The 13,134-nt window shown below is 36.2% G+C and overlaps 2 protein-coding genes across 4 annotated transcripts in view; one reads left to right on the forward strand and one right to left on the reverse strand.

Moving 5' to 3' along the window:
- The window catches only part of LOC131689179 (calumenin-B), a 64,029-nt gene extending 56,645 nt beyond the window's left edge, over positions 1–7,384 (forward strand). Inside the window, exon 4 of the mRNA XM_058974090.1 lies at positions 7,233–7,384. Within this exon, the coding sequence (XP_058830073.1) occupies positions 7,233–7,257 (25 nt within the window). The 3' untranslated portion in view covers positions 7,258–7,384. The remainder of the gene's footprint in view (positions 1–7,232) is intronic.
- Positions 5,120–13,134, reverse strand: part of LOC131689180 (LIM/homeobox protein Lhx8-like) — a 426,496-nt gene continuing 418,481 nt past the window's right edge. For all 3 annotated transcript variants that reach the window (XM_058974093.1, XM_058974091.1, XM_058974092.1), the window contains one exon: positions 5,120–6,520. In XM_058974093.1, coding sequence (XP_058830076.1) covers positions 6,179–6,520 — 342 coding nt within the window. In that variant the 3' untranslated portion in view covers positions 5,120–6,178. The remainder of the gene's footprint in view (positions 6,521–13,134) is intronic.

A 13,134-nucleotide genomic window follows, 5' to 3' on the forward strand; every position in this document is an offset into this window, starting at 1 on the left:
TGCTGCTAGGTGGCACTGCATGCATCGTATTATCACTGTAAGTGAAAATAAGAAAGATAATTTAATTGTCTACAACTTTGTCGAAGACTGCTAGTAAATCCGTATTTGTTAAAAGAAGTTATTAAACTTTTAACGAAGTGTTGTCTGAGTAAGTTTTGCATGGGGCCTAGCAGTGCATGGTTGTGTATCAGTACTCGATTCCCACGAACTATACATTTTTGTGACATAATGGTTCGGTTTAGCTCAATAGTATGTTCAGAAGAATTATAGTAAATAATCAGATGTTCAGAAGAAGTATAGTAAATAAAGTGATCAAATGCAGCACTCATCGCATTGTCAACATGCCTGACTGCTACTGCTGTTCTTTACGGCCCGACGTTCGACGGGAGAATGAACTCGCTCGAGGAATGATATTCTTTAAATAGTCGAGGATGACGTCATTCATAGAAGCGTAGTGTGCTAGGTGCTCAAATCTGTCGTACTAGAAGCTATAGACACGATGTTACTTGTCTGGCAAATGAGCAACAACTGATTCAAACAGGCTCGCGGCACATTTTTTAATAACTTTTCGTTTTCGTTTGAGTCGCTAAAGGCTCTGCCGGGGATAGATTAACTGATGTATAGGAGTTTTCACTCTCTCCGAGATATTCATTTTTCCTTGTTTTTCGATAGTGTGCTATTGAAATACAAAAACACTATAGCAATAAAACATAATTTCACTTAATTCCGAATTGTTTGGTGACAGCCAGACGGAAATCCGTTCATAAATAACAAAGTCATTAGCGTTCAAAATAGTGACGCAAAAACGTGACATCTTTTGATTTTAGAATGACACTCCACCCCAGATAGTACAGTAAGACATTTTCAATGTCAAAAGAGTGTCTTAAATTAATAGGTTCACTTGAGTGACCGAAAATCAAAGTCGCGAGAATAGAATATGCCTCCTAAAATGGGGTTTGAGAATGTAAAAAATCGGATATAAGCTTCAAGCTTAACAATCTGATATGAAAGCTGTTTAACAAAACCTTCAGTATAAAAACCTGTAAAGAATTTATCCCCTGTACGTAATTCCCTGTAAAAGATTTATTAATTTTTAAACTGATTTTATACTGGTGGTTCTTCTTTGCCGAATTTTTCGGGTGACAGCTTTTTTCTGATAGTGAAGAGTCTCTGTCCGATTTTCACGGTTGAAGTTTACATCCGATTTGTATAATTCTCTCTACCTAAGATGGCAAAACTTAATTAAATAAACTCATAATAAGTCTGTGAATATTATAAAGTACTCATGTTTTTTTCGCCTGCATTGGGCATAAAAAAACCGTGAATAGCTCAACTGAACATTACACAATTAAACAAACGTTAGTTTTTAGAATTCTTTACTAATCTAACGAAGGGTTTGACGAAAAAAGAATGTTTCAATAATGGTGACGATTTCCCTACAAAAAATTATGCTTTCAAAGATTTTCAATTTATTCTTTGGCATTAGAATTTCTTTGTTCAATTACTGTCTGTTGGGAGTTTAAAGAATGCTGGGAAGTTTCAGATCGATTAGTTCAATGGTATGCGAAATATGTTGCGCGAAAAAATCTATTTCAAAATAATCGCGTTGATGTTGAGTGTTAAATAGAGCTACAATTTCAGTTCGAGCTCTCAAATCGTCATTGGAATGTGAGTACACACTAAGTAGTAAATTTATTATTTAAAGGACATATCTCTTTATTGAGATATGCCTAGAACAACATATAAAACCCCTTAAGAGAAATTCAGTTTATTGATACATAATGCAATGATAGAAGCAATTGAGAATTTTTTTTCTAATTAGTAATAATTCGATTGTCCTTCTATTTTGAATTTCTTTTCCGTACACTTTTCACTTTGAGCAAACTTTCAAGATTTCTCGCACTGATATTGTCCTATGCTGATTTGATCGATTCTCTGAGCTCTGCAACTATCCCATGTGGTATACGTTATCAAACACTTTGTTATACATCATGTTATAAATGATCTCAATCGATATGTTTCATCAAACTGTTAGGTGGATTACAAGCGTTGTTATGTTCAAGATTTGTGGCTCGATGCATGAAATTAGTGGGAAACAATAACGAACGAACTTGGGTCGAATGTTTTAAAATCGTTTTTTTTTCTTTCGGATACTTTCCATCCATGGGAAAATCATAGTTGATGTAGGAAAAGATTGTCAAATTTAAATTCTTTTGACTGGTTTAATAGCGCTGATAAGGGCTATTTTGTGTGCTATAGAAAATTTTCTCAGGATGTTCTAATTGAACCCTGGTAACACGGTAGCACGCAGCTGCACAAATTAAATAATGCTGTTAGTCTTATATTTGGCTTTACACATTCCCGGTGTTGATAAGCAGTCTCCCGAAAAGAGTGCATCCAACCAGGTAGCCAAGCGGATTCTACTTAAATATCAATTCTTTATGTTTAAGATTTCAAAATCACCAGTTTTTGTTACACATTCTTATCCTCTATCCACTTTGAGTGCACTGAATATAAGTTTGAGCGTTTCGATATTATTAATTGGGGACCGTCAAACGGAGTAACTTGCGACACTTTTCAATTTCAAAGCGGTATAACTAAAAATACTGAAACTGTAGAACAATTTTCAACATGCATAACCGCTATTGGGAGTATGAAAAAAACTAAACAGTACTCCAAATATCATTTCGACGGCGCCGGTGGTTGAGTGGTAAGCCCACTTGGTCTGGGCTCAATCCCAGCCAAGGTCGTTGAGATTTTTCTGAGGTGAAAAAATCTGTGGTCACGTCTTCCCTCGGAAGAGAAGTAAAGCCGTTGCACAGTGGTCGGAAACGCCAAAAACGTGAACTTAATTCACTAGAGGCCAAACCATCGAATATATTCACAGGGTGTCTTTGGAGGAATTGTTCGTATAAATATTCCCCACAATTTGATAACAATTGAAATTAGGCATGGCTTACTATGATCGAACTAAAAAAACTAACTTTTTATCCTAACGAGGTAGAAAGTTGGTGTCTTCGACAAAGTTTTAGAAATGCTCATAGTGAAGAATTTTGTTGAAGAACTTGAGCTTGTAGGACTAAAGGTTATCGATTTATAAGACGTTTTCTATGGCAACCCCCTTAAATCTAGTTTTTTTATATAACTTTTTTCATTGTGAATTTTTGTGCAAACTATATTCTAAATAAATGTGTATGTTTCAAAACTACATAATATTGCCGAAGACTGCATGTAAAAATACTCATTCGTTTAAAAGTTATTGAAGACTTTTACATTTTTTTACATGAACTTCAACTATGTATAAGAAAGAAAGGTGCAAACCAAAATGGACGAACAGGCACTTTTTTCGCTGTCTAAACTATGCATAATAAAGGGAAGAAGGATTGGTGCGTGGCACTCTAGAACCCTATGAATAGGGGAAGTTTACTTTATCTTGTTTTTTTTACCTTTTCCATACAAAAATCAGCAAAAAAAATGCCACAATTTTTGAAATTCTTGGTTTGATATTCAATTACAAGTATTATTTTCACATATATCTGAATATTTCAGATTTTTTAAGTGTGGGAGCAAAAATGTGAAGTTTTTAATATCATTGGAGATCCTAAACTGATATATACCCAGTTAGACATGTCATAATGAATTTAATGCTTACAAAAGGATGTCATACCATTAATTACTAAATTTTACGGAAAAAATTGAAAAACAAAATTTTTTTGCTGATTTTTGTATGGAAAAGGTAAAAAAACATGATAAAGTAAACTTACCCTATTCATAGGGTTCTAGAGTGCCACGCACCAAACCTTCTTCTCTTTATTGTGCATAGTTTAGATAGTGGAAAAAGTGCCTGTTCGTGTATTTTGGTTTGCACCTTTCTTTCTTATACATAGTTGAAGTTGGTGTAAAAAAATGTAAAAGTCTTCAATAACTTTTAAACTACACATTTATTTAGAAGATAGAACATAGTTTGCACAAAAAGTCACAATGGAAAAAGTTATATAAAAAAAACTAGATTTAAGGGGGTTGCCATAGAAAACGCCTTATAAATCGATAACCTTTAGTCCTACAAGCTCAAGTTCTTCAACAAAATTCTTCACTATGAGCATTTCTAAAACTTTGTCGAAGATACCAACTTTCTACCTCGTCAGGATAAAAAGTTAGTTTTTTTAGTTCGATCATAGTAAGCCATGCCTAATTTCAACTATTATCAGATTGTGGGAAATATTCATACGAACAATTCCTCCAAAGACACTCTGTGAATATATTCGATGGTTTGGCCTCTAGTGAATTAAGTTCACGTTTTTGGCGTTTCCAACCACTGTGCGTTGGTCCCCGGTCCATGAGTTGATGGGTCGATATCTAGTCGAGATAGTGGAATCATCTCTCTGGTGTCGTTCTTTGGCTTCGTAGCGGGAATAGGTTGATGGAAAATAACTAGAACATGAAGAATAGCAGCACCCCTATACTTACTAACACATATCCTCCTCCCGCGATACTTGCGGAGTACGCAGTAGTATATAAGGCCTCTAGCAAAACCAAGTATCGGACTAACATTCCTTTCCTTTTTTACATTACACGTACAATACTTTTGTCAACACTCTCTAGTATTAACAAAAATATTGAACGTGTAAGGGCCGCTTTTGGAACGATGCCAAGATATTGATATCAATTTATACGTATACCATCGTTTACGGATCGAGTATTTATTGAATGTGCTCTGCGCTCTCCTACAGACACTTTATACACAGACTTATGGAGACCAAAATAGTAAAACAAGCAACCATGGATATTTGTAGGCATCACAGAAGATATTTATATATATATATATATATATATATATATATATATATATATATATATATATATATATATATATATATATATATATATATATATATATATATATATATATATATATATATATATATATATATATATATATATATATATATATATATATATATATATATATATATATATATATATATATATATATATATATATATATATATATATATATATATATATATATATATATATATATATATATATATATATATATATATATATATATATATATATATATATATATATATATCGAAAGCAAAACAAACATGTTCCGATGTGAAAACAATGGAAACACCAGCGACAATCTTAATCTAGTGTTCTTTATCTACTGCTCTTCCTAATAGGGCCAAAATAGGTTCTTCTTGAAGTAAATCTTTTTGATGTTTCAAACATGGTATGAAAATGTATGAAATCTTTAGAATTTCTGCTCTACCTCACTTAAATTTAATTAAAAAATGGAATAAGCATTCTTTAGTCCTTCACTTGTTCAATACGCTTTTTGAACATGCAAAATTGATAGCTTTTAAAAAAGTAATTTTTAGTATTTCGACAATATTAAATTGTAGATTTCGACTTTAACATTATTAAACCGTTTTTGATTCCGGCTGAGTAGTTTTAAGCAAATCAAGACAAATTATATTTTAGTATTAATTAGCCTAAGACTGCCAACGGAAATCAAAACTAATTTGACAATATTTAATATTACAAAAATAATCAAAACAAAATCAGTTTTAGTATTTATAATAATCGGATGATCTAAATAATATTTCGATTGCAAATATGTCTCACCAAAAAGAAAACGTTTGGAATTCATGCAAACATTCTCACAACAGAGCCGATTGCTATATAGGACCTTGTCATGATTAGAAGTGTGAGAAAGGAAAAACAGTCGGATTAAAGCTTGGTAGACATTTTGGGATCACCCTTCCCTCTTTTCAACCCCCCATTTTCTCTCTCTCTCTCTCTCTCTCTCTCTCTCTCTCTCCTTTCATATGTCAATGTGGTTTATGAACGGCCCCTTAGGATCAAAAATCTGAGACGACGGCGTTTATCGAATTATTCTCAAAGGCGCATTTAAGTGTGTAAATTGCATTTTAAAAAATAAAGATTCAACGCCTTTCTGGTATGGTAGCTCGATATACTTTCAGGAGATGTATTTAGAGGGAGGAATGGAACTGTTAATAAGAAAAATAAAATGCAATTGGCTTTTACTAATGTGTCTTTACGTAGTATGAATACGCTAAATAATAAACCTTGTATTGCAATCAAATCAAATTCATGAAACACGCTGCAGTTGATACTAAATGGCCACACAGAATCATGGCATTGGGCGTCATTGGGAGGAGGGCGTTTCAAATGTCTCAGAATCGGGACTTCCATAACCGCTAGAGCCATCGTCCCTGTGGGGGCCTAGATTGCTGGGATGATGCTGTTGCTGAACTGGATTTTGCAGATGGTTTCCGCTAACAGGTTGCTGGGACTGCTGTGGAGATTGCTGGGGTTGTGGATGATGCGATTGATGATTGGATGGTGCCGATGGAGGCTGTTGCTGGTGGGGACCCTGTGGAAGCTGTTGTTGTAAGAGCCCCAGTTTGTCTGCTACGTATGCAGATCGATTAACGGCTGGCGGCAGACGTCCGCTGCCAGCAGGACCGATGAGATTTTCTCCGGCTGGCTGCAGTGAAACGGATGGATGAGAAAAACGAAAGAGAGTTAGATTAATTAATTGTGAAAAATGTCCCTAGTGGGCAAGGACGCGAAAGACAAGAAAGTTGCATGGTTTAGAGGGAAAGGTGGGATCGTAGGATCTTCAGAGTGAGTGACTGAGCTTCAAACGAGCAAGCAGGACAAAAAAGTTGAATATCTTTTTTCGCAAAAAATTAATTAACTTTAGCTAATTAAACATCGTAGAGGAGAAAACTTTTTGTTTTTTAATTCTCAACTCGCTCTCGATGCAGCATGATGTCAGGCTGAGAGGATGTGGAGCCTTTCTTTCGGCGAGCAATTCTTTGCTTTTTTTGTGACCTCTCAAGTACACTCCGTTTGATTTCATCTTGTACCCTTGCATCGTTTTTATGCTTGCCGATTATGGAAGGTTGCATTGTACGTTTTGTAGCAGATTTCATCAACTGGTCCAGAGATGAAAAATGAAATTTAGACATTCCAATTATATCAAAACCCTGCCAAAACGGAAGAGCCGTTGGGAGTGAGACAGAAGCGCAAAAAAGCATATACGTGAAATTTACTCCTGTTGTTTTCGCCACTTCTCTTACTCCCGCGCTGCTGTTTGCCGCGCCTCTAATTATAATTTTTTTAATTATCTGGAAAAGATTAAAGATGCGGAGGCAAAGTTATTATCCTTTTTATAATTATTTTCTTTGTTTCAGGCTTTCTATTTTCCTTGACTTGTAGTGACTGTGCCTCGCGGATACCGACTGATGGACCGTGCTTGTTGAAATGGAATAAAAAAAAGGTCTAATTAAATTTAACGCTATGCCGCGAATTACTCCCACGACCTCTGATGGGCCATTTATCATCCACGCATGTTAATGAGGTTTATTCTTGGAAAATAAACGATTTGAGAACGTGTTCCATGTATATGCTGTAATTTGTTTTTTTCATATTTTATGCCATGCTCAACAAGACTATGTGCAGTGTAGTGAAGTAGTAATATGATTTAGGTTTTAAATGAAATCATAGTTTAACCTTTACAGTACCAGGTTACAATTTTTCTGAAAATTTTGTTTTAATGTTGCTCTCATTTCGTCAATTTTCACCGAATTGGATGAAACCGGCTTTAAAAGATCTGTAATTTAGTCCAGTTTCTATGTACCAAGTAGCGTTCTAGCGGGTCCGAAGAATCCCATCCGCCAATCCGACCTACTAGACTGAGGCGCTAATTTGTTTCGCTGATCTCCCGTTTGCCCGAAAGTTGTAAGTTTTGCTCTTCTCCCCCGGTCACCATCTACGCTTTCTCTCCCCTGTCCTTGATACAACTGCTTCTACAGCCCCCCTCTGAATATCTTGACCAAGCATAAGTCTCCGCTAAAAAGTTCAAATTTTTATTCTGTATTCCTAGTTTTAAGATTGTTGTAATTTTACCTCTTTGTTAAAACTATTGTCCCCCATCTTGTAAATAGAATTGTATCCCTAGTTTTAAAACATCGGTGAATTTTCTCATAAATATTTGTTCCCCCTTTTGTGTACCAAACTATATTGTTAGTTTTAAGATAACTGTAAATATTTCCTAAAAAACTATTACTATTGAATTCCTTGTTTTAAAATTTTTCATTAAAAAAAATCTTTTGCCCCCTTCTCTTGTATAGGGTAACGAGGGTATTTTGGACCAGTACCATATTTTGGACCACTTGACGATGATTTGTACATTTTTCCATTCAAAGCTCATAAAAAATTGAAATATTGCTAATGTAACACTGAAATTATCATGTTAGAAAGCAACTCCCGTTATATTCTGAGCAAATTGGTTTAATAGGAAGCATTGAATTGAAAATTTTTGATCGTGTTTTCACATTTCAGCTGATCTTGTCCAAAATCAAGAGGAGGTGGTATTGTTGTAACCAACATCGAAGAGTTATTATTTCTAAAGTATATACATTTCAATCATTCAAATAACGTTATTATGCTTATAAAATACATAAGATATCGATTTTAGGTTGAAAAAAGTAATCAGATGTATTGAAATTGTTATTTTAAGTATGTCCGAAATATGTGAGCTATTTCCAAACGATAACATATTATCGCCATGCTCCCAATTAACTCTGACACCTCGTTGCATATCTACTCTGCATTTAAAAAAAGTTCTCTTTTTGTTCCCAGAAAAGCACTTCTTACCCAATCATGTACAAATTCATCATACAAAGAAAGATATGTGAACATTTGGATGGTCCAAAATATGTTTCGAGATCGGTCCAAAATATGTTTGCAGCAATGGCACAAAGGAAAGTCAATGGTCCAAAATGTGCTTTGTTTACGGTCCAAAATAAAATTCACTGGTCCAAAATAACAAAAATGCGCGTTCACTATTTATCATTTTTCCCAAGTATTTACGTTTATTTGACTATATAGAATACAACATATCCAAAAAATGATAAGGCCGTACATATTAGCCTATTGAATGATCCAGAATAAATAGCCAAACCGCATTTTTCAGATTTTTTTCTCATGACTTCCTAAAGCGGTCCAAAATACCCCTGTTACCCTATAGAATCTTATTTCTAGTCTTAAGATAGCTGTAAAATTTTCCTCTTTCAAAAAAAAATATTTCAACATTGTAACCTCCTAGTTTTAAAATATCCAAAATGTAAAACCAAAAGAATTTGACACCGCCAAGCTAACGCATGTGTGCCTATCAAATAAACGAAATGGATAAAAAAGCGTTCTAATCCGTAGACCGGTTCCGGAATTAATCCGAATTCCCGTGGGGTATATCCGGCATCCCAGTGGGGTGACGGACGAGTTTTGAAGAAACATCCTATAATTTTAAGTAATTGTGTTTTGAAATGTGCTACATATGACTATTTTTCATTGATCCTTCACAATAGACATGAATTGGACCAATCTTGGCCACCGGAGAACTGTTCCGAGAGTACCTATGAAAATGTATATATTTTTCTATCATTCCAGCGATTTGGGTTCATAGCTTCATACAAAATGCGAAGTTCTTCCAATCATACGGTTCTACAGCTCCCTCAAGCTATGGCCATTCCGGCACCGGTTCAGGACGGATGGACATTTGACGCCATTTTGAAAACCAAGATGGCGGCTTCTGGTAACCACAAAACAGTGAAAACCACCATCAATATGGGTGTTATTTGAAAGAGGATGGTCAGCAAAAGCCGGAAATTGATGATTGACGCCATTTTGAAAACCAAGATGGCGGCTTCCGGTTTCCAAAAAACAATGAAAACTACCATCAATATAGATGTCATTTGAAAGCGATTGGTGAGAAGAAGTCCGAAATTGATTATTTATGCAGTTTTGAAAACCAAGTTTGCGGTTTCCTGTTACTGCAAAACAGCGAAAACTATTATCATTATGGGTATCCTGGAAAGGGTAGTCATAAAGTGCTTTTTGACACCATTTTCGAAAACCAATATGGTGGCTTCCGGTTACTACAAAACAGTGGTTTTCAGTGTCATTTGAAAGTGGATGGTCAGTAGATGTAGTTTTGGCTGTGGTACTACCACCTTTGTAACAGGAGTAATCTCCATAGCACTGAGCAATCTTTACACGACAAGCATAACGTGTTCAAGCATTACTCTCTGATCATACTCAGCATGCTACTGTATAAAGGGCCAAAAAGGAATTGCGTGGTCGGAAAGTGATTTCGCTTACATGTACTACGGAAGATTTTGCTTCTAATAACAAGACCATATAAGCCAATCACAATGCAAGCCATTGTTATAAAATGAAGTCTCAATAGATGGGGAGAAAATCCTGCGCAATGTTCACGAAATGTTGGCAACAAGAATCTGGCTACTCCACTCTTCCTATCCAAATCATTTCAATCAGATGGCTTGATGGTCCCTCTTGATTCCCATTTATTCTATGCATGGGTCATTCCACGCGCAGTGATCAAGGCACGTGTGATCGACCTTCACGGATTTGAACCAAATTTGGAGTAATTGTTCATCTAGGGCCTATATATAAAAACCCAAATTTTTGTGTCAATTGAATCACCCCTCGGGCCATGGGAGCAACCCCCCCCCCCCCCACCCGTTTTGACAAACTGCCAAAACCCTTGATTTCCTTTTGAACATATCTCCGGATCTATTTACTCTAGAACCAAATCGTAAGATGGGTTTTGAAGAAAATTGTTCAAGGAGTTTAGAAAAAAATATTAGTTTTTGGCAGCAGTGCTGCCGACTATCCGATTTTTTCAGCAAAATAGCAAATCAGCGATATTTTGAAGCAAAAACGCTATTTCCCACATAAAATCACAAAGGCAAAACAATAAAAAACCAACTTGAATATTCTGAGTTCACACATAATTTATCGTAAAATAGACCAGAAATGATGAAAAACTACATTTCTGGTTTCCTTTTAGCAGATCAGGGTCAATTTTCACTGCTATACGAGACCGATGCCGGTCAGAAATGGGTTCCTATTACCGCCGGAGTCCCGCAGGGCTCGATTCTAGGTCCGGTGTTATGGAACTTTATGGATGATGTGGTTCTGAGACTGAAGTTCCCTCCTGGGGTCAAGATCGTCGGGTTTGCCGACGACGTAACTCGGGTTTGCCGACGACGTAACCTTGGCGGTCTATGGGGAGTCAATCCCTGAGGTAGAACTAACCGCAGAACACGCGATCAACACGGTGGAGGAATGGATGAGCGCGAGAGGCCTGGAGCTCGCTCAGTATAAGACGGAGGTAGTTATCGTCAACAACCGCAAGTCGGCACAACATGCAGTTATCCATGTGGGAGAATTCTTGATCACCTCACAGCGGAGTCTGAAGTCTTTCGGAGTCATTATAGACGCCGAGCTGACCTTCGGCAGCCATGTCGACTATACATGCAAGAGAGCGTGGACTGCTGTTGCGGCATTATCGTGGATGACGTCCAACAGCTCAAAGGTGTGCGCCAGTAGACGTAGGCTACTGGCAGGCGTTGCCGTATCTAGCCTCAGGTACGGCGACCCGTCATGGTCAAGAGCACTGAGGGTAACCAGTTACCTACAGAAACTGGAGAGCACCTACTATATTTGCACTGTAAAGAGTAGTGCCAACTTGCCCCGCGTGCGTCACCACCAAGTTACCCCAGCCGTATATTTTACGAAAAACTTTTTAAAAAATAACTTTAATTCATGGATAGATTTAATATCTATACGGATACTGAAGGCTCTTTTTACGCACTATCCAAAAATAAAATCAATTGTGAAAGGGTTTAAAATTTAAAAAAATTAGTTGGTATGCTCGAAAACACAATATCGCCCACAACTTTTACAAAACAACATGTTTTTTAACGAAAACACATTGGATAATGGGTTTCACATAACTTGAGCTACACAATGAGAGGCAGCGTTATATGTGTAATAGAAACGAAGACAAAGGGATTCCGCCAACTTACCCCAACCACCAACTAGCCCCGGGCTCCTCTAATATTTAATTAACTTAATAAATATGAGTTCAATGTTATCTTTATGTGATTATATTTTGAAATGTTGGTGGAATGGGTTTGGAAGTTTGAAACCATCGGTTCAGTCATCACCGAAGAACCGATATGACTTAAATTGTGGAATATGCCCGGAATCCGGGACTTCCGGAGTCGTCGATAGCCAGGGCCGCCGAGAGGGGGGGGAGGCGGGGTGTTTCCCCCCGGGCCCGGAGTTTTGAAGGGGGCCCGGATTTTTAACAGAAACTAAAATTTTGACAAATACTTTTTCAACAAAAATTTATTTGAGAATGCAATTGAAAATTCAATATCTTGTGCATGAGGTAACTAGAATAGCGAAAATTCTAAACTACTGCATATTTGATATCTACTATATTTATACCAAGCTAATTCTCGCATCGAAACAAGATTAGACTCGAGCGGGCATAGCGGAATTTGTACATTTAATGTCATGTACGCAGTTCACCTTGGTTCGAATCCCAACACAGGAATAGAGATTTTTTTATAGGAAAATTCCTAATCTGAATGAAGAAACGAATGACCTTAAGATTGAAATGTCTATAATCGAAACAAAAATATGATCAGACTTGTAAGGGTTAAACAATTAAATGGTTTGATTAGAAGTCATGAGGTTGTCTTCAAATTTCGCCCATATGAAATCGATTTTTAGCATTGAAAATGCTTTACTTTACTGGGCTGAGACTAGGTGTAAAACTAAAACCTAAAATTCGATCCGCGAAAATGTGGCATAATTTTAAACGACTGCAGCGTTGTTAATTGTTGATGGAATTGCATCATTTACATACCAATCGATTCAGAGAAGTGTAACTTGAAAATTGATTGCAACTTTAAATTGGTATTTCAACAGTACACTATTGAAAAATCCGTATTATTGTAAATGCTTTGGAAAAATGTAAGAAGACATACCAAGTTTTCACTCACATTTTATTAATTGTTGAAAGATTTTCATGATTCGAACACCAATCGATTTAGAAAATTGCCAGTAAAAAATTGTTATCAAATTTATCTGTGTGTTTTATTAGCACACTATTGAAAAATCCGTAAATCCGCAGGGAAAACATATACAATTTTCACAAATTTGCGCAACTCTTTCCCTAACACAGACCTCATCTCGACACTCATAAACGTCTTACAC

Source organism: Topomyia yanbarensis, chromosome 3 (assembly GCF_030247195.1).
Source record: "Topomyia yanbarensis strain Yona2022 chromosome 3, ASM3024719v1, whole genome shotgun sequence".
Classification (NCBI taxonomy): Eukaryota; Metazoa; Arthropoda; class Insecta; order Diptera; family Culicidae; genus Topomyia; species Topomyia yanbarensis.